This window comes from Mustela putorius, unplaced genomic scaffold (genome assembly GCF_011764305.1).
Source record: "Mustela putorius furo isolate JIRA1106 unplaced genomic scaffold, ASM1176430v1.1 tig00000145_pilon_pilon_pilon, whole genome shotgun sequence".
NCBI lineage: Eukaryota > Metazoa > Chordata > Mammalia > Carnivora > Mustelidae > Mustela > Mustela putorius.
In genome coordinates this window covers 29,190,819-29,212,716 of record NW_025421294.1, presented here as the reverse complement: position 1 = coordinate 29,212,716, position 21,898 = coordinate 29,190,819, and the positions used below count along the sequence as shown (strand labels likewise).

At 35.2% G+C, this 21,898-nt stretch overlaps 1 protein-coding gene across 7 annotated transcripts in view; it reads right to left on the bottom strand.

Annotated features, from left to right (window-relative positions):
• The window catches only part of RAPGEF6 (Rap guanine nucleotide exchange factor 6), a 194,972-nt gene that overhangs the window by 133,137 nt on the left and 39,937 nt on the right, over nt 1–21,898 (bottom strand). For 6 of the 7 annotated variants that reach the window (XR_006605373.1, XM_004737410.3, XM_004737414.3 and 3 more), the window contains one exon: nt 10,466–10,535. The exons of the other annotated variant lie outside the window; for it this stretch is intronic. Coding sequence is in view for 5 of the 6 variants with exons in the window: in XM_004737410.3 (XP_004737467.1) it covers nt 10,466–10,535 (70 nt within the window). In the remaining variant the exon portion in view is untranslated. The remainder of the gene's footprint in view (nt 1–10,465; nt 10,536–21,898) is intronic. 7 annotated transcript variants of the gene reach the window in all.

Sequence of the window (21,898 nt, the reverse complement as noted above, 5' to 3'; positions counted from 1 at the left end):
TAATGTAATTTCTGATACACTAGAAAGGAAATATCATCTTATGTTCTTTCCTCCTCCTAGTATGTTTCTTCTCTTCTGTGCCTTCATTTCATTATTCCATTTCCCTTCTTATTAATTCCAAGCTGTATTCTTAGAGGACATACATGCTTATTAGAAGCCACCATTAGTATATTTACCACTTTGTAGAAAATGCAAAGATCTTACGAATTTTTCACTCCATCCCTCCTTTTACTTGTCATGTGTTTACCTCTACATATGTTTTAAAGCACAAAAGACACTTTTATTACTCTTACTGGTTTCTATAGTCAATATACATATATCTAAATGCTTTACAATGTCTTTATTTCTTTCCACATAACTGTCTTTCCATCTGCAATTCCCTTTTGCCTTAAAAACTCCCACTTGGTAAACTGAGTGCTTGTCTATTGCTGAAAATTTTCTTCAGTTTTGTGTGGAAACTGTTTACTTAACAAACAAAGCTTCAGTTTTTGCTGTCAGTGGGTGTTTTATAAGTTGTGGTGGTTTAAAAGTAATGTGTTTTTCCCTCTGGTTTTATAACTTTGTTTTTCGTTTTCCATAGTTTTACTATAATGTGCTTATACTTAAGTTTCTTTGTATTTATCCTGCTTTGAGATTAGAGAGTTCTCAAATTTGTGAGTTGATTTCTTTTTAATGTTTTGGAAAATTCTAAACCATTATCTCTTCTAATACTTCTTTCTTCTCCTTACAGGATTCCTATTACACTTACCTAAGATCTTTTCTATTATCTGTGTCATATACTACATAACGTATTTTTAGAATATTTTCTCCATCAGTTTGCATTCTTCTGGCTTATCATTCAGTTCCCTAACTTGCTCTTCAGTCAAATTTGAGGATGTTTCTAGTTGTAGAATTTGGAAATCATTATTTCATTTTATAGATTCCAATCCTTTAAAATTCTCCACTAAATCCTTGAAATACTAATCAGATGTTCCAAAATATGCACTTGTTAACTCTGGTATCTGTACCGCCTTCTGCCCGTTTTCCCTCTGGTTTCTGAACACTTTTTTTTATATATTCCATGGATTCTGCTATATAGCGTATTTTCACTGTTGTTATTTTGCACAATTCTGTGATTTCAGTATGTATTTATCCTTTGACAAAAAGATGTTTGGTAAGTTTAAAATTTTTCAGGCAAAAGAACCAATTAGTTTTCTGTTGTTATAATTTAGAATTTCATTGCATGTAATCAGAAAGTATTACTATATCTAACTTACAAAAATTAATGAATTTTTTAAAAATATAGGAACATTTTTTGTTAATGCAGCATGGGCACCTAATACAGTTTATCATCATGTTGTAGAATTCAACTTATCTCCCTAAGATTACCTTACTGTTTATGTTGTCCAGGTCTTCTATCCCATTTTTTCCTTGACTTTGCCTGTTCTATACGAAGAACAAAGAATTAAATTCTCTAGTAGTAGATTTCTAAGTCTCACTGAATCCTCTGGAGTGTCCGTTGTAAAGATTTTATTTAGTTATTTATTCAAAGATTTTACTTACTTACTTGAGAGAGAAAGAGATCACAAATAGGCAGAGCAGCAGGCAGAGAGAGAGGAGGAAACAGGCTCCCTGACGAGCAGAGAGCCCCATGAGGGGCTTGATCCCAGGACCCTGAGATCATGACCTGAACCGAAGGCAGAGGCTTAACCCACTGAGCCACCCAGGTGCCCCAAGATTTTATTTATTTATTTAATAGAGATCACAAGTAGGCAGAGGGGCAGGCAGAGAGAGAGGAAGGGAAGCAGGCTCCCTGCTGAGCAGAGAGCCCAATGCAGGGCTTAATCCCAGGACCCTGTGATCATGACATGAGCTGAAAGCAGAGGCTTTAACCCACTGAGCCACCCAGGCGCCCCTGGAGTGTCTGTTTTAAATAGAAGGTTTCTGTATGATAAGCTGCGAAGATATTCATGTGTTCTCCTCCACTGTAAATTATAGGTTTTAGCACTAAAAAAATCGTCCTTCTATGTCACAGTTCATGAGTTTTTGGTTTAAATTCTACTTTTGGTATTAAGATGACCATACCTGTCCCACTTTCATTTTCATTGGTCTAGTATACCACTGTCTACTGCTTTATTTTTAGCCTTCCTGAAGCATTTGATCCAGCAATCACAGGACTGTCTCTTCAAAGCAGCAGAAAGGGGCGCCTGGGTGGTTCAATTGGTTAAAGGTCCAACTCTTGCTTTCGGCTCATCATTATCTCAGGATTGCAAGGTTGAGCCCCACTTGGGGCTCTGTGCTCAGCATGGAGTCTGCTGGAGATTCTCTCTCTCCCTATGACCCTGTCCCCACCCTCATGCACACTCTAACATAAATGAATACATTAAGTCTTAAAAAATACATTAAAAAAATAAACAGTATATAGCTGGGTCTTCTTTTGTGAGCCAAACTGAAAAATCTATTCTTTATAATGGGTCGATGAAGCCACTCACATTTGTTGTTGTTATTACTGCTATCACTAATATTGCAGGTTTTTAACATTTTATCATTTTATGTATTTACTGCATGTCTGCATGAAATGTATATTCTTTGCTTCAATAAAAAATTGTTTTTGTTAGATTTGTCTCTGTATGCTTTTCTCACACATTTTTTTCCGAGATATAATTCCCATACCATAAAATCCTCTTTTAAGTATACATTAGTCAATTAAGTATACAATTCATTAGTCTTTAATATATTCACAAAGTTGTGCAAACATTATCTAGTTCTAGAACATTTTTATCATTCCAAAAAGAAACCCTATGCCCACTATCATCTATTTTCTGTCTCTACAAATTTCCCCATTCTGGATATTTTATGTAAATGTGATCATATAATATGTGATCTTTTGAGTCAGGTTTCTTAGAACAATCTTTTCAAGATTCATCTATCTATATTAGAGCATGTATCAATACTTGATCCCTTTTTTTTTTTAAAGATTTTTATTTTATTTATTTGAGAGAGAGACAGTGAGAGAGAGCATGAGCGAGGAGAAGGTCAGAGAGTGAAGCAGACTCCCCATGGAGCTGGGAGCCCGATGCGGGACTCGATCCCGGGACTCCGGGATCATGACCTGAGCCGAAGGCAGTCGTCCAACCAACTGAGCCACCCAGGCGTCCCTACTTGATCCCTTTTTATTGCAGCATAATATGGCATCATATGAACATAAAACATCTTGTTTATCTCTTTATCAGGTTAAAGGACATCTGGTTTGCTTCCACTTTCCAGCTATTACGAATATTATGAACATAGTGCACAAGATTTTATGTGGCCACACGTTTTCAATTCTCTTGGGTATAAATGTGGGAATGGAACTGATGGATCATATGGTAATCCACTTTTAACTATTTCATGAGCAGTCAAATTGTTTTCCAGAGAAGTTGCATGTCTTTATTTTTCTACCAGCCACATATGAAGGCTTTCATTGTCTATGCCCTTCCCAGTATTTGTTATGGTCCACCTGCTTTCTTACACCTTCTTTTACTATCTTTGGTGAAACATAGTCTTCCTAGGGCCTGCTGTGCTTCTACACATTTTGTTGCATTTGCCAAGAATGCATAGTCCTAACCACTCATTAACTGGGCCATTTCTCAAGAGCTGTGCTTATAGTAAGCAATCCTGAAGGATGTGGTAATGTTTCCTGCTGAAAAAAGAACAGGCTTGCTCACTATAAAAGCAGTGGATTCCCCAAACTCAGGGGTTCTTAGTAGCAATGCAAACCTACTATGTGTGTGGCATCACTGTGGACCACCCAGCACTGCCTCCATGGGACCTATGAAGCAAGGGCAATCTACAGAAATATGCTAATGATAATGCTGCTTGCTATACCACAAGTAAAAAAAGTTCTTTGTTTGTGACCCATAAGTCTTATGTCTTCTGCCAACATCCATGAAATAAGTAAACAATTAGATTATACAGTAATCAAATCCCAAACCTTGTAATTACCTAGTTGGAGTTTTTATTGTTAACACTCTCATCTATTCTCCATGCAACAAACATCAATACACTTATTCTTTTTCCTATTTCACTCTCCCTTCTCCTTTTCTTCAGTTTTATTACGGCTATTCTGTCTCAAAATATAATATAGTCTGTCCGTCACATCTCTACCTTTTAGTCTTATTAATACATTTGTGTATTTGAAAGATTCATCACTGTTTCTTTTGGTGAGGTTTTCCTGGCTATTTCTCAGTTAAACAAAATATCCTCTGGCAGATTCCTTAAAAACAGCTCATGGGTGCATAATTCCCTAAGTTTTGTTTTTGTTTTTTTTTTTTAAGATTTTATTTATTTATTTTACAGACAGAAATCACAAGGAGGCAGGCAGAGAGAGAGAGAGGGAGAGAGGGAGGAAGGGAAGCAGGCTCCCTGCCAAGCAGAGAGCCTGATGCAGGGCTCGATCCCAGGACCCCAGGATCTTGACCTGAGCTAAAGGCAGAGGCTTTAACCCACTGAGCCACCCAGGTGCCCCTCCCTAAGTTTTTTAATGATGAAAACCATTTCTCCATAACCTTGATAAAGACAATGTGGCTGACATTAAATCCTTAGCTCATATTTTCTTTTTGAAAGGCTGCTCTACTTGAGCCTTGTTCTGGTTTTTAATATTTTCTTTTTAAAAAAGAATGATTTACTTAAAGAAAGAAAGAAAGAGCACATCATGGGGGGAGGGGAAAGGGAGAAAATCTCAAGCTTAGTCTCAAGCCCCATCAGATCATCACCTGAGGTGAAATCACAAGTCACCCGCTTAACTGAGCCATCCAGGCAACCCCCACACCAGTGGATTTTTAAATGTGTGAATCAGTGCAATTCATTTGCCTTTCAAAGTTGTGTTTTTGCCTGCAGACATTAAAGATTTTTTATCTTTGAAATCAAATAGTTTTATTAGGAAATGTCTTAGAAATTATCCTTCTGAGCTCATTTCCCCAGTACCCAGTATATCCTTTAAGTGGGTATAGATTTGAATCTTCTTCAATTTCTAAACAACTTTCATTAAATATTGCTTTAAACATAATTGCTTTCCATGTATTTTTCTCTCCTGAGACTCTTAAAGATATGAATATTATCCTTTCACTGTCTATCTTCAATTTCCACTATTTGCTCTGCCATTTGTTTTATGCCAGCTTTGAGATATAATTCACTTATAAGATTGTGTAAATTCAAGGTATACCATGTGCTAGTTTGATACATTTACATTTCACAAAATGATAATCACCACTGCCTTAGCTAACACCTCCATTATATCACTTATTTACCATTTCATTTCTGTGGTGAGAAACTTAAAAATCTGCTCTCAGTAACTTTCAAGTAGAGTATCTCTGACACTTTTTTTTTTTTTAAAGATTTATTTATTTATTTGGCAGAGAGAGATTACAAGTAGGCAGAGAGGCAGGCAGAGAGAGAGAGAGGAGGAAGCAGGCTCCCCACTAAGCAGAGAGCCCGATGCGGGACTCGATCCCAGGACCCTGAGATCATGACCTGAGCCGAAGGCAGCAGCTTAACCCACTGAGCCACCCAGGCGCCCTCTCTGACACTTTCTACTTCATTCATTTTCCTTTACTTGCTTCTTCCTTACCTTTCTTCAATTCTTTAAAAGTGTAGTTGACACACAAAGGTGTATTAATTTCAGGTATACAACATAGTCATTAGACAAGTTTAAATATTATGCTATGCTCAAATGCAGCTATCATCTGTTAACATACATTATTGTAGCATCACTGACTATATTCCTTATGCCGTACCTTTCATTTCTGTCATTTATTCATTCTGTAACCAGAAGTCTTTATCTCCCACTTCCCTTTACCCATTTCTGCCTGACCTCCACTCCCTACCCCACTGGTAACCATCACTTTGTTCCTTGTATTTATAGGTCTGATTCTGCTTTTTACTGAATGTTTTTTGCAGATTCCACACAAGTGAAATCAATATGGTATTTTTCTTTTCCAGTCTTATTCCGTAGCATAATACCCTCAAGGTGCATCCATGTTACCACAAATGGCATCTCATCCTTTTTTTATGGCTGATTAATATTCCATTGCATATATACCGTATCTTCTTTATCCATTTGTCTATTGATGAACACTTGATTGCTGCTAGTCTTGGTTATTGTAAATAGTGCTGCAATAAACATAGGAGAACATGTATCTTTTCATATTAGTGTTTTTGTTTTCTTTGGGTATACACCCAATTGTGGAGTTATGGATCATATGGCATTTATTTTTTTTTAATTTCTGAAGGAACCTCCATGCTGTTCTTTACAATGGTTGTAATTTACATTCCCACCAACAGTGTATGAGGATTCCTTTTTCTCCACATCCTCCACAACCTTATTTCTTGTCTTTTGACATCCTCAATCACTCTCCCTTATTTCTTGTCTTTTTATTTTAGCCTTTTTGACAGGTGTAAGGTGCAAACTCATTATAGTTTTGATTTCAATGCACCTTATTAAACTTGCATTTGAGTGTATTCTTCCTGGGGCATTCTGTAATTTACTCATTTTATATATACATTATCAATATTTTTTTCTATGCCTTCGATTTCTTTACCAAGTTTATACTTTTTACTCCACTTTTCTTTCAGTTTTCATTTCTTGGTTTTTGAATTTTTGATTTTACATTTTTTAAAAATGTCCTTAAATTCTTCACTGATATGTTTGTATCCAAGTATGGTCAGTTTTCATCTGAAAATTTTCCTCAGATGGTACATAACAAATCTCTTCTTTTTTGGTAACAACTATATATACTTTTATTAATCTTCCCTTTTCATCTTTTTGTAGTATTGGGATATTTTACAAGATTCCTAGTTTAATAGGAAATTAGCAAATACTCTGAGGGCCAGGTATTTTAGGATACTTTTTCTTTTCATCTCGCTGAGTGGCAGGGAGAGGGAGGTGTGGGCCTTATAAGACGGTGATTTTGTGTTCACCTTGTCTTGCAGGAACCTAAAACTTCCCAGTGTGCTTCTTTTCTTCTTTAACACCTAAATACCAAAGGGAGTTTTTCTTTTTACCTTTTTTGTCTTAACCCTGAAGATACACACCCATTTAGATGATGACTTTTGTAAGTCACTCCATTTTAAAAGACTTTCCTATAGGTTATGCTCTGCTCTATTCCACATACACACCCACAATTTTGAACTTAAGGTAGAATGGCTGTGCCGGTTAATCTTAGGTACACTTGGTAGCTTCCATCTTGTATGTTTTCTGCAAATCTGCTTGGTTGGCTTTTGCTTACTACAAAGCCTTGCTGAGGACTGGAAAAAGACAGAATGTGAGAGATAATATACTGAGAATTGGTGGGTTTTCTCCCCTTACTTAGAATTATGCTCAAAATTTGGCTTTCTCTGCCTTCAACTTATGCCTTGAACATGGTTTCTGTATAGATTTCTTTTACTCTTCTTATAGCTCTGTACTGCTTTTGGAGGAAATGTTGGGAGACAGGTAGTTAAGTGGTAACCACTGTCTTCCGCTACTCAGAGAAGTGAGATCTAAAAGCTAAAGTAAGGAACTAACAAATTCTATAAAGCAGTTTATATGGGGGCTCAGTCATTTAACTGTCTCACTCATGATTTCAGCTCAGGTAATGATTTCAGGGTCCTGAGATCAAGACCTGTGTCTGGCTCCACGTTCAACAGGGAGTCTTCATGACATTCTCACTCTCCCTCGGTCCCTCCTCCCAATAGTGCTTACTTGCATGCACTCTCTAAAATTCTTAAAATAATTCTATACACTGGGGCGCCTGGGTGGCTCAGTGTGTTAAGCCTCTGCCCTCGACTCAGGTCATGATCTGAAGAGTCCTGGGATCAAACCCACCATCAGGCTCTCTGCTCAGCAGGGAGCCTGCTTCTCCCTCTCTCTGCCTGCCTCTCTGTCTACTTGCGATCTTTCTGTCAAACAAATAAAATCTTTTTAAAAAAAAATCTATAAAGTGGGCACCTGGGTGGCTCAGTGGGTTAAGCCTCTGCCTTCGGCTCAGGTTATAATCTCAGGGTCCTGGGACTGAGCCCCGCATTGGACTCGCTGCTCAGCAGGGAGCTTACTTCCCCCTCTCTCTCTACCTGCCTCTCTGCCTACTTGTGATCTCTCTCTCTGTGTCAAATAAATAAATAAAATCTTTTTTAAAAATTCCATAAAGCAATACAGGTTGAAAGGTCAGTAATATTGTCATGAGGAAAGTCTTTCTAATAAGCATAAACACTAACCAGAACTTTTAAGAGGAAAACAATGCTATAGATAAAAACCAAAAAACCTATTGCAAAATTTATTTTAGCTGATGAGAGAAAATGATTTATTTATGGCATCCTATAAGCAAAAGGGTTCATTTATTAATAAAAACCTTTTAAGGGAAAAAAAAATAATCCCATGTACTTGGTGAATTAGTCAGTTGAGAGTCTGACTTTTGATTTCACCTCATGTCATGTCCCAGGATACTGGGATAGAGACCTGTGTTGGGCTCAGCACTCAGCAGGTAGTCTACTTAGGGTTCTCTCTCTTTCCTTCAAGATCTGCCCCTACCACACTGTGCGCTTTCTCTATAATAATCTTTGCCAAGTAAAAAAATTCATAATCCAACTGGAAAAATGATCAGGACATATGAATATTAAGAAAAACAAATCCCCTGTAAGCCATATGAAAATATGCACAAGTAAATTAAAAATAGGAAATTTCCTTCTAACATGTCAGATTAAGATGACTAATGTATCGGGTGATCATAAAGATGCTCAATAACAGGCATTCCCAATCACTAGTGGAGTTATTAAAATTTATACACATACATACATATTAAAACCATCTGAAAGAACTTCATGCACTGACATTAAGTTCTTTCATGAATTCTAAATAATTTCAGCTACAAAATACTGAGGTACCAAAGATTTACACTCATACAAAATATCAATACATTTTTACTTGTCAAAAGATATAGTATCAGGGTGTTTGGCTGGCTTAGTTAGTACAGCATGCGACCACTGATCTCAGGGTTATGAGTTCAAGACCCACATTTGACATGGGGCCTACTTAAAAAAAAAAAAAGTAATAATGGTGAAAAAAAATCACATGGCATTTTGACAATAAAATCCTTCAAGAACTCTCAAAAATAAAGATCTTAAAGCAATTTTGAATAATTTTCTCCTATAACTTATAAAGCATTTTTAGTGATTAATTTCAACTTAAATAATAACAACACTGAACACTTAAAAATGGTTAAGATAGTAAGTAAATTTTCTGTTGTGTATTTTAGCACAATAAAATTAAACAACAACAACAAAAAAAAAACAATGTATATGAGAACACTGCAGTAAAAAGCACTAATTCTTTCCTGATAAAGCAGAAAAAATACAAAATACATCAATGGACAAATAAATGAGAAAACTAGTACTGCCTGTGGCAGTTTTCTCGCCATGTCCCTCAATATATTTACTTAAAAGACAGAGGCCTGAGGCCTGAGACAGAGGTTCTGAGGCCTTATTTAGATATACTATGTATACCAACACTTAAAGAAAATAAACATAATACACAGTCAACTACTTGAACAAACTTCAGTTTAACTAACATTCACTGATTATTTCATATGCAGGCAGCACTGTGCAATACAATGGAAGAGCAAAATGAGTAAGACAATTTCTACCTTGTAGGAGCTAAAAATTATTTTTTTTAATATGAAATTTAGGACACTGAAGTGCATGATAATGTCGATGACCCAATTTGGAGAAGAGCAAACAAACTATGTGAAGATGCGAAGTTTTGAGCCCTGACATTAAAATGCATCATTAAGAATGTAATCTCTTTTCTTAATAACTTAAAATCAAATCAGATGACATGATCATCTACATGAGATGCTAGCAGAACGACAAGTCCATTCAATATAAGCTATTTTTTTAGTAAGGTCATCTTAGAAGAAAGTAAAACAAAGTGTTTTTGATTTTTTTTAATGCTAAAAAAAAGAATAAACTGAGGTTTTCTAATGTTATATCGCCTCTCTAGATTTCTCAGTAACAAGAATTATTACTTAATTATACTTTTAAAGAAAAATATTAACATCTAAACCATTTCTTACTTGGATATAACTATATGTCTCTTTCTCTCTTACCCTCAAGTTTAGCAGAATGTGGATGATCAAAGATTATTAACTAAATTGCAGAGGAAAAGAAAAAAACACTTGAAAAGTCAGAGTTCCTCTAATAAGGCCTTCATTTAAAATTACTGGTAGAAGTAGTAAAAGAAATCACCAAAATTTGGAATATGGTATACAGAATTGTATCACTTTCTAAATTGTCTCAAAGATCAGAAGAAATTTTAAGTAGATAGAAACAACAAATTAGGTGTATAAGTCTGATATTATTCAGTATTTTTAAAGTCACAGTAATGGCACCCCCTTGAGTGTTTAAAATCCTACTACATTTAAAGTTGAAACTGAAGCATATCAAAAAAATTCACAGCATTCTTTAAAGTTCTTACCACAATCATTTCTGAAGGCTCTAATACAAGACAATCACATCCTCTTTTTCCTCCAAACTGCTTACCAAAACTATAAAAACAAAAGAACAATTTCTTTAGCAAAGATATAGATAAAATATATCAATATAGGAAAAATAAAAAAGAACCCCCCCAAAACCCTAAGCATTAACCAAGAAATTACAATCCTATCACCTATGCAAGATTTTCTTAAACCAAAATCTTTCCTCATATTTTCCCTTATATAACTAATCTCAACATAGTTTTTTGTGAAAAAATCTTTTAAAATAATTGCCTTTAACTCATCTCTAAAACTTTTATAGTATAGGTTATTTGCCTAGTCTCAAATCTTCAATTCGGTATGTTGAATTAACTTAAAAACACCTAATAAAAAATGAAGCCACGACTATGGAATATTTTCTGAAAATAAATTATTATAATATTTTGGGAGCAGTAATCAACCAAAGATAAAAAACTTAAACAATAAATCCACATTTAAATATATAAGCAAATGTATTAAGATACACATGTGATTTATTTTTCAGAAATACTGCTGGGGAATCCCTAGCTAGCTCTTCCAAAAAAACTACAACTGGCTTAGTTCTAGAAGAAAATATACTTCTATATTCTTCCAATGGGAGAAAGACTTCTCAGCAATCAAAAAAGGAAGCATTCCTATAAGAAAACGTAACATTTTCATTTAAAAGAGAAACAATGTTTTAAAAGGATGGGAGGATAGGATAAAATACTTGCTAATTATTTAAGAGACAAAATGTTAACATACCCAATATGGAGACCACACTTAAATTGTAAAAGCAATCTAAAATATTATATTAACGAAAATTAATTACCATGGCCAATTATAAAACTTCTAAAATATTATTATAAACTAACCAAATTAAAAAGAAATTCCACTAATCAAGCAAAACATAAAATACCTAAAAGTAAACATAAGAAATATAGGTCATTTATAAAACACTATAAAATTTTATAGATAGACTGAAAAGAGTGACTGAATGAAATAAGAGACCTATCATGTACTTTTATGAAAAGGTTCAATATTCTAGAAATGTCAATTCTTCACAAAGTATAATGTTATACACAAATATTAGTTCATAACAAAAATCCTAAGGTGCCTCCTTAGTGTAGTAGGCAGCATGTCAGTCTTGTAACAAAATCTCAATGTCTAAATGTAATAAAATTACTTCCGAACATTTAAAAAAAAAATCACTTTTGTTATTTCTTAAGCAGTATAACTATTTTTTCCCCAAACGCTAATGGTATCTAATGCATAAAAAAAGAGGAGTAAATTTGTGGAAGTTTCTTTCATTGAGGATGGAGTAACAGGACCATATTTATTCTACCTAAAAAAACAAGAAAATCAGACAAAATATATAAAACAACAGTTTCAAGACACTGGACAACAGTAAGGAAAGGACTGTGATTCCTAAGAGAGAAAATAAAGAAATTAAGATGATACCTACAGTATCCTATTTTACAAACAACAGGAACTCTCTAGGCCACTTAGTTACATGCCCTAGATCAGAATTAGCAAATTGCTTTCTCTGTGTCTAGTATACTCAAAGCTTTATCATGAACAGGCTTTAGATTTTTTCAAAATTTTTTCTTACTTTACTAAAAGTATATGGTTTTTGTCCATTATTATTATACTAATTATTATATATTATATATAATAATATATATTATACATATTATACATTATTATACTAATACAGTATACTATATTAGTTGATTTATGAATGCTAATAAACCTTCTTGCATTCTCGAGATAACCCCAACTTACTAGTTTCTAATACTTTATTAATATATAACTGGATTTGGTTTGCTGTTATCTTGTTAATGACTGCTGCATGTATATTCATGAAAGATAACAAAGTGTAGTTTGCTTTTCTTGTGTTGTTTTTGTCTGTGTTAGTGTTAGGTTAATAATGGACTCATAAAATGGGTTTTAAGTGCTCCCTCTTTCCCCAGTTTCCAAAAGAGTTTGCACAGGATAAATAGCAATGCTTCCCTAAATAACTGAAAACATTTAGCAGTAAAGCCATCTGGGCCTAGGCTTTTCTTTGTGGGAGTAAACGTAATTAATCAATTTTACTTTTTTATAAACATATTCAAAGTTTCTTTATCAGTCTCTATATGGTAATGTATGTATTTATACCTTTTTGGTATAAAGTGGCTTATAAAATTTTTAAATACTTTTAACTTCTGTAGGATATTAATATCTCTTCTTTTCATACCTTATTTAGGTATTATGTATTTTCTCTTTTTTAAATGATCAGTCTATTCCAAAGTTTATCAGTTTTGTTGACCTTTTCAAAGAACAAACTTTTCATCTCACTGATTATTTTCTGTTGTTTTCTGGTTTTTCTTTCATTGATTTCCACTCAAAGTTTATCTCTGTTTCAAATTTACTTTGCTATTCTTATTAAGATGAAAACTTAAAATGACTGAATTGAGACCATTCTTCTTTTCGAATGAAGTTACTATAAATTTAGTTGTAAATTTCCCTCTAAATTCCCCCTTTACAGGAATCTCCATATGTGTTATATAATCATTTTCATTCATTTCAAAAAAGTTTTTTAAAAATTTTATTTATTTATTTGACAGACAGAGGTCACAAGTAGGTAGAGAAGCAGACAGAGAGAGAGAGGAGAAAGGAGGCTCCCTGCTGAACATAGAGCCTGCTGTGGGGCTCAATCCCAGGACCCTGGGATCATGAACTAAGCCAAAGGCAGAGGATTTAACCCACTGAGCCACCCAGGCACCCCTCAAATATTTTCTAATTTCTGCTATCAACTCTTCCCTGACCTATGGGTCATTTACAAATGTTTTGCTTAAATTCTCACATTTTCCCCTGGAATTCATTTACAATTTAATTCCCATACTCTGAGGATAAAACCTGAGTAATTTCAACCTTCTTAAATTTACTGAGACATTTTATAGTCTAGAGTATGCTCTATCCTGGAGAATGATCTATATGCCTGGAAAAAAAAAAGTATCAAAGTGGTAATAGTACTTCTCAAACTATTTATCTTCACTAATTTTTCAATCTAGTGGTTTCCATGGTTGATAGTTTTGAAATCTCCAGCTGTAAGAGTTCAATTTCTACTGATCTCTTCATTTGTCAGTTTTTAATTCTAGTATTTTAGGGCGCTATCATAGCTAAAAACTGTTTTATGTTCCTAATATAGTCATCCTTTTACAACTATGAAAATTTGCCCTTAGTCTCCAGTAACATTTTGGGTTTTATAGTCGATTTTTTTTAAAAGATTTTATTTATTTATTTGACAGAGATAACATGTAGGCAGAGAGAGAGGCAGAGAGAGAGAGAGGGAAGCAGGCTCCCTGCCGAGCAAAGAGCTTGATGTGGGGCTCGATCCCAGAACCCTGGGATCATGACCTGAGCCAAAGGCAGAGGCTTTAACCCACTGAGCCACCCAGGTGCCCTTTATAGTCGATTTTGACTGATGTTGATATGACCACTCCAGTTGTCTTATGAATACAATATGCCTACTATATCCATTTCCATCCCTTTACTTTAAATGTATTTGTGCTTTGAACCTCAAGTACTGCCTAAAGATAACATATAATTCTATCTGGGATTATCACAGAATCTGATAACATGCCTTTTGACTAGAGTGCCTAGACCATAATATGTAATGAAATTACTGACATGGTTTGATTTTCCTACCTACTTTGTAAATGCCCCATCTTTTTTCTTCCTGTACTCCTACATTACTACCATTATCTCTCATGAGTAGTTTTAGTCTACCATTTTAATTTCTGTGATGATTTTTAAATGCCCTTTAAATGCTATTAAACTCTTACTAGTTCATCTAAGGATTACAATATGCATATAATATGCAACAATACATGGCAAGACTGTCCACTGTCATCACTTCCAACCAAAAATGTACTAGAGATTACAGCCAATGCAATAACACAAGAAAAAAAAATTAAAGGCACAGAGAATGGGTACCAAGAAATAAAATGTCTTTACCAGAGATGACCCATCTTGTATGTGGCAAACTGTAAGGACCTTTAAACTTTCCTAGAAAACTTAAGAGTGTACCATGTTCACAGGACATAACATCACTATGTAAAAACCAACTGTGTTTCTATATACTAACAATGAAAAAAATAAACATAAAATTAAGCAAGCAATGCTATCCAAAATAGGATCAAAAAGAAAAATATTTGGGACTAGTTGAACAAAAACGGAGAGTTCAACATTCAAAAATTAATGTAATCCATCATATCAAAGGCTAAAAAAAAAAATCACACAATCATACCAACAGATGCAGAAAACACATCTGACAAAAACCAAAACTCATTCATTATTACAAATTCAGTATACCAGGAGTATAGGGTAACATCCTTAACTTGATTATGAGTATTTACAAAAAACCAATAGCTAGTATCTACTAGGATGAGCAACTAAGCAAGGATGTCTCCTTCTCAACCACTGCTTTCCAAAATCATACTGGAGGACCTAACTAATACAGTTGGAAAAGGAAACAAAAGGTCTAAGATTGGTAAGGAAAAGATAAAACTATCCTGTTCACAGATGAAATGATTAAGTACAAAATGGGGGGGGGCGCAAAAATACTTCTGGTATAAGTTACTATAGCAAGGTTGTGGGGTACAAGTTTCATAAAAGTCAATTACTTTCCTATATACTATCGAACAAGCAGAATTTAAAATTATAAAAACAAACAATCTCATACCCATTAGCATCCAGATAAATCAGAAATTATATGGTAAAAATCCATCAGAATAATGTACAAGATCAGTACGGTGAAAATTACAAAACTCTGATCAACGATATTTAAGAGCTAAACAAATGAAGAAAGATTCCATATTCATGAATAGGAAGACTCATTGTTGCCAAGATGTCATTTTTCCCCAAACTGAATTATAGATTCAATGCAATTCCGTTCAAAATCTCTGAAAGTTTTTTTCTTTAAAAATTGTTAAAGTTTATTTATTTCTTGAAGAGAGATTAAGAGAGAACACAAGTAGGCAGAGTGGCAGGCAGAGGAAGACGGCATAGCAGGCTGCCCACCAAGCCGGAAGCTTGATGCAGGCCTCGATCCCAGGACGCTGGGATCATGACCTGAGCAAAAGGCAGACACTTATCTGATTGGGCCACCCAGGCACCCCAAGTTATATGCAGACATTGAAAAACCAATTCTAGGGGTGCCTGGGTGGCTCAGTGGGTTAGGCTTCTGCCTTTGGCTCAGGTCATAATCTCAGGGTCCTGGGATCGAGCCCCACATCTGGCTCTCTGCTCAGCAAGGGGCCTGATTTCCCCTCTCTCTCTCTGACTGCCTCTCTGTCTACTTGTGATCTCTGTCTCTTTCTCTCTCTCTCTGCCAAATAAATAAATAAAATCTTTAAAAAAAAAAACCAATTCTAAAGTTTACATGAATAGGCAGAAGACTCAGAATAGCTAACACAACACAGAAGAAGAACTAAGTCAGAAGACTGACACTAGGGCATGTGGGTAGCTCAGGTGTCTGCCTTTGCCTCAGGTCGTCATGTCACGGTTCTGGGATGGCGCCCCATATTGGTTCTCTACTCAACGGGGAGTTTGCTTTTCCCTCTATCTCTGTCCCTCCCTCCACTTGTGCTCTTCTTTCCTCTCCTGCTCACTCTCTCTCAAATAAATCAATCTTAGGAAGAAGAAGAAGAAGACGACGACAATGATGACGAAGACGACAAAGGCGAAGAAGAAGAAGACACTAGCTGAATTTAAAAATGTATCATACAGGTTCAGGGAACAGGACACTATGGTATTGGTTAATGAATAAACAAAGGTATCAATAAAAGAAAACACAGATCCCAGAATCAGAATCCCATTGATATGCTCAACTGATTTTGACAAAGAAGCAAAAGCTATACAATGGAGCAAAGACAGTCTCTTCCACAAATAGTGCTGGAATAACGGACATCTATCTTACACCATCTCATCAAGAAAATTAATTCAAAATGGATCCTAGATCTAAATGTAAAACATAAAGCCATACAACTCCTAGAAAACACAGGAAAAATATAAATGATTTTAGGACTGGCAGTGACCTTTTAGCTCCAAAATCAAAAGCATGATACATAAAAGAAATAAGCTGAACTTCATTACCACTGAAAGCTATTAATAGAAAAGACAAAGTCAAGAGAATGAGAAGACAAGCCACAGACCAAGAAAAATATTTCCAAAATGTCCGTCTGAAAAAGGCTTGTTATCCAAAGTACAAAGACACAAGAACTCTTAAACTCAACAAGGAGGGAAGCCTGGGTGGCTCAGTGGGTTAAAGCCTCTGCCTTCGGCTCAGGTCATGATCACAGGGTCCTAGGATTAAGCCCCGCATCGGGCTCTCTGCTCAGTGGGGAACCCGCTTCCCTTCCTCTTTCTCTGCCTACTTGTGATCTCTATCTGTCAAATAAATAAATAAAATCTTAAAAAAAAAAAAAAACCCTTAAAAGGAAAATTATTTAAAAATGGGCCAAAGATGGGGCACCTGGGTGGCTCAGTGGGTTAAAGCCTATGCCTTCGGCTCAGGTCATGATTCCAGGGTCCTGGGATTGAGCCCTGCATCGGGCTTTCTGCTCGGCAGGAAGCCTGCTTCCCCCTCTCTCTCTGCCCGCCTCTCTGCCCGCCTCTCTGCCTACTTGTGATCGCCAAACAACCACATGAAAAGCTCCACATCAGAAATCATCATGGAAATGCAAATTGAAATAACAATGAGATACATTACACCCTGTAGGAATGGCTAACTTCTAGTACACAGACAACACTGAATATTTGGTATGGTCATGGAGAAACAGGAACTCTCATTCATTGGTCTAGGAACATAAAATGGCACACTTTAGTAGAGTTTGGAAATTTCTTACAAAACTAGAAATACTCTTACCATACAACCTAGTAATCATATTCCTCCTCCCAAAGGAGTTGAAAACTTATGTACACATTAAAACATGCACATGGATGTCTCAATCAGCTGTTCAAGAGTCAACTGTAAATTCTTATAATTTGAAAGTATGACAACACAAATGAAAAGAGAAAAGCTCTAACAAACAATTTAACAGAGAAGATATAGCCTAATAAGCACATGGAAGGATCTGCAAAGGCACCACTCACTAATGAAATGCAAAATAAAATAGCACTGAAATGCTGTTAAGTACACACTGAAACAGTAGTAATCGAAGACTGTCAACAGCAAGTGATGGAGAAGATACAGAGAAACTTGATTCATTAAATGTTGCTGGCCACAATGTAGAACACTACAGTCACCTTTTAAACAATTTCGTCCTTTTCAAAAGTTAAATATATGCTTCTCATACAATAGAACAATTCCACTATTTTTGGATACATACAAAACAAATATAAACACACAGCCCATATAAAGACTTGAAAGTAAATCTTGATAACACTGTTATTTGTAAAAACTCCCAAGCTAGAATAAAAAATTTCTTATTTCTCAAAATTTTCAACTTCTGTTAAATGGATGGACAAAATGTGGAATCTTTCTAGAATGAAGTACAATTTAATAATTTTTTTACAATGACTGTGCTACAACTGGTACATGCTCAGACAGGGATGAATCTCAAAAACATTATTCTAACTGACTGAAGTCAAAAACCAAATACTACTTTTAAATAACTGCAAGAAGTAGATAGTGACAGAAAGCAAACCATGTTAACTGCAAAAGAGCATGAGGCAACTTTTTCAGGCAATGGAAGTCATCTGTAACTGTGATGCACCAATGTATACATTTACTATAAATTATTCAACTGTGAACTTAAAATGGATGAATTTTATGGTATGCAAATTTTACTTCAAATAAATCTATTTTAAGAAAACTATCTAAGAAATGAACAAAATCTTCAAAAACTTGGAATAGAGGAAGATTCGCTGGCACACATAAGTACTACAAATAAAAGGAAAAAAAATCATCCTTGAGACTTTGTAACAATTAAAGAAGTCACCAGTGAAAAATGAAAAGGCAAGAAATCAGTCCAGGAAAAGTATTTGCAATAGATTTATCTTGTAATGAATTTTTATGCATGATATACAAATAATTCCTATACCTCAAAAAAGACACAACCTCTTAAGAACTGAACAAATTAGGGGCACCTGGGTGGCTCAGTGGGTTAAAGCCTCTGCCTTCAGCTCAGGTCATGATCTCAAAGTCCTGAGATTCAGCCCCGCATAGGGCTCTCTGCTCGGCAGGGGGCCTGCTTCCTCCTGTCTCTCTGCCTGCTTCTCTGCCTACTTGTGATCTCTCTGTCTCTGTCAAGTAAATAAATAAAATCTTAAAAAAAAAAAAAAAACTGAACCAATTTTTCACAAAAGAAGATTCGTGAATGATTAATTCACCAAAAAAAGCTGATAGCATTAGTTATCACAGAAATGCAAATTAACACCACAATGAGATCCATTTCATACACACAAGAATAGCTAAAATTAAAGACTAACCATCTCAAGCACTAAGGAGGATACAGAACAATGTGAATTCTATAAACTGGTGGTGGCAATATAAATGGTACAAAACTTGACATAACATCTGGCAGTTCTTTTTATAAATTAAATATGACTACCACATAGTTCAGTCACTGAACTGAAGCTCGTGAAGAGACTTGTACAGAAATGATCAGGAGCCTGAGTGGCTCAGTTGTTAAACATCTGCCTTCAGCTCAGGTCATGATCTGCATTGAGCTGAGTCCTGCATTGGGCTCCCTACTCAGCAGAAGGCCTGCTTCTCCTTCTCCCACTCATCCTGCTTGTGTTCCCTCTCTCGCTGTGTCTCTGCCAAAAAATATATAAAATCTTACCAAAAAAAAAAAAAAAAATCATTGGGTCTTTATTTGTTATCACAAAAAATTGGAAACAACCTTAATTTCTTTCAATAGTAAATTATATAAACAGACTGTGACATATGCATACAATGGGATATTAATGACCAATTTTACAAAATAAATTTTGTAAATAAATTTTGCATCTGCAAAAGATTTACACCTATTAGTATGTTTGGTGAAAAAGTGCATGTTCTACTTTTTCATCCCCAATTCCCCTTCTAGACAGAACAATAAAGCCTGTCCGCTCTCTGTACATCTCTTCAATACTGTACTGTGGTTTCTTCCCAGGGCAGTAAGGCAGGAAAGACAGGGTAAGGCGGGGGGGGGGGGCATTTAAATTAGGGAAAAAAAACCCCAACAGTCAGTTCACAAATCAGTAGACAACAGACAGAAAATCCTACAGATTCTCTAAGATGGCTATTAGAACAAACAAGTGAATTTAGTAATGTTCCAAGCTATAAAATCAACACATGCAACACCTCAACACTGAAAACTACAGAAGAGCACTGAGAGAAAATTACACAACATTGTTGACCTAAACAAATAGACTGATGCACCTTGTTCATGGTCTAAAAGAGACAACTGTTAAGATGTCAATACCACCGAAAATGGTCTACAGATTCAATTCATTTCCAATCAAAATCCCAGGCTTTGCTTTTTTTAAAAATTAATAAATTGATTCTAAAATTCACCTGAAACTGTAAAGAATCTATAATAATCCAATTTGACAAAGCTGTGAGGACTCAGACATTTTGTAATATATTATAAAGCTAGAGTCATCAGGATAATGTAGCAATGGAACAACACAGAAAAAATAAATCAATGAAAAAAACAGATCAATGAAACAAATTAAACAGTTGGGAAATAGACCACATAGTCAATAAAATTTCAACAATGATACAAAGGTAATTCAGAGAAAGGATAGTTTTGTCAACAAATGGTGGTAGAACAATTGAATATGTACAGGTAAAATGATGAAATTAGATCCACATACCATGCTATAAAAAAAAAGTAACTACAATAGATCACAAATCTAAATATATCATAATAAAATCTGCAACAATACAGGTTCCAGAAGAAATTACAGATAACTGAGACAATGGGTTAATCAAAGATTTCCTACAAACAACAAAGGCAAAGTCCATTAAAGAAAAACTTGATAAACTGGACTTCATTAAGTTCTGCTCTCTGAAAAGCAATTAATAGATGGAAAACAATCCACAGACCAGAAGAAAATATTTGTCAGGCACCCATCTGTTGAAGGAACTATGTAAAGCATAAAGCATCCGGAACTACAAAATAAATCATACAACTCTACCTACCCCACCCAAATGGGAAATGATTCAAAGAGACCCTTTGTAGACAATATGTAATTGACAAATAACTACATAAAAAGACGCTCACCATCACTAGTCTTTAGGGAAATGCAAATTTTTTTAATGTTTTTTGTTAACATATAATGTATTATTTGCCCCAGGGGTACAGGTCTGTGAATCATCAGGCATACATACTTCACAGCACTCACCACAGCACATACCCTCCCCAATGTCCATAACCCAACCACCCTCTCCATTCCACCTTCTACCATCCCCCGCGACCCTCGGTTTGTTTTGTGAGATTAAGAATCTATTATGGTCTGTCTCCCTCCTGATCCCATCTTGTTTCATTTTTGGAAATGCAAATTTAAACTACTATCAGCTATGATCCCATACCCATGAGGATATGTAAATTTAAAAGATTGACTTTGGGGCTCCTGGGTGTCTGGGTCAATTTGGTTAAGCATCAGACTCTTGATTTCGGCTTAGGTCATGATCCCACAGTCGACAGGATGGACCCCTGAAGCCTGCTCCTCCCCACCCCCATCTCATCCTTGTGCGCTCTCTCTCTTTAAAAAATAAGATTGACCTTACCAAGTGTTTGTGAGGAGGTATTGTGGAACAACTAGCATTCTCTTACACTGTCGGTAGAAATGTAAAATGACAACTGTGGAAAAGAGTGTAACACTTTCTTAAAAGGCTAAATATCCCTCTCTATCACACAACCTAACTCTTCCAAAATAAATATACATACATACTTGTATACCCAAAATAAATGAAGTATGTGTCTACATGAAGACTTATAATCCATTCTCTTCCCATGTATATACTAAAAAGATAAACCATATGTCCATATAAAGACTTATAAACAAATGCTGATAGTGTCACAAGTCAAAATAATCAAAAACAGGAAATTACCCAAATGTCCATGAATAGTTGAACTGCCAAGAGTAGTATATCCATACAAAAGAATATTGCAATAAAAAGCAATGAAATAAATGAAAGATGAATGGATCAAGATAATGTGGTACAGAAGGAAATCCTGTCATTCCATGGATGAACTCTGAGGTCATTATGTTGAATGAAGTACACCATAAACAGAAAGACAAAAACTGTTCATTATCACATGTAGACACAACTTTTTATTTTAAATCTGATTTCATAGAAACAGACTAAAATGGTGGTTGCCAGGTACTCAAGGGAGAGGGAATTACAGTGATGAAGGTCAAAGGAAAACAATTTT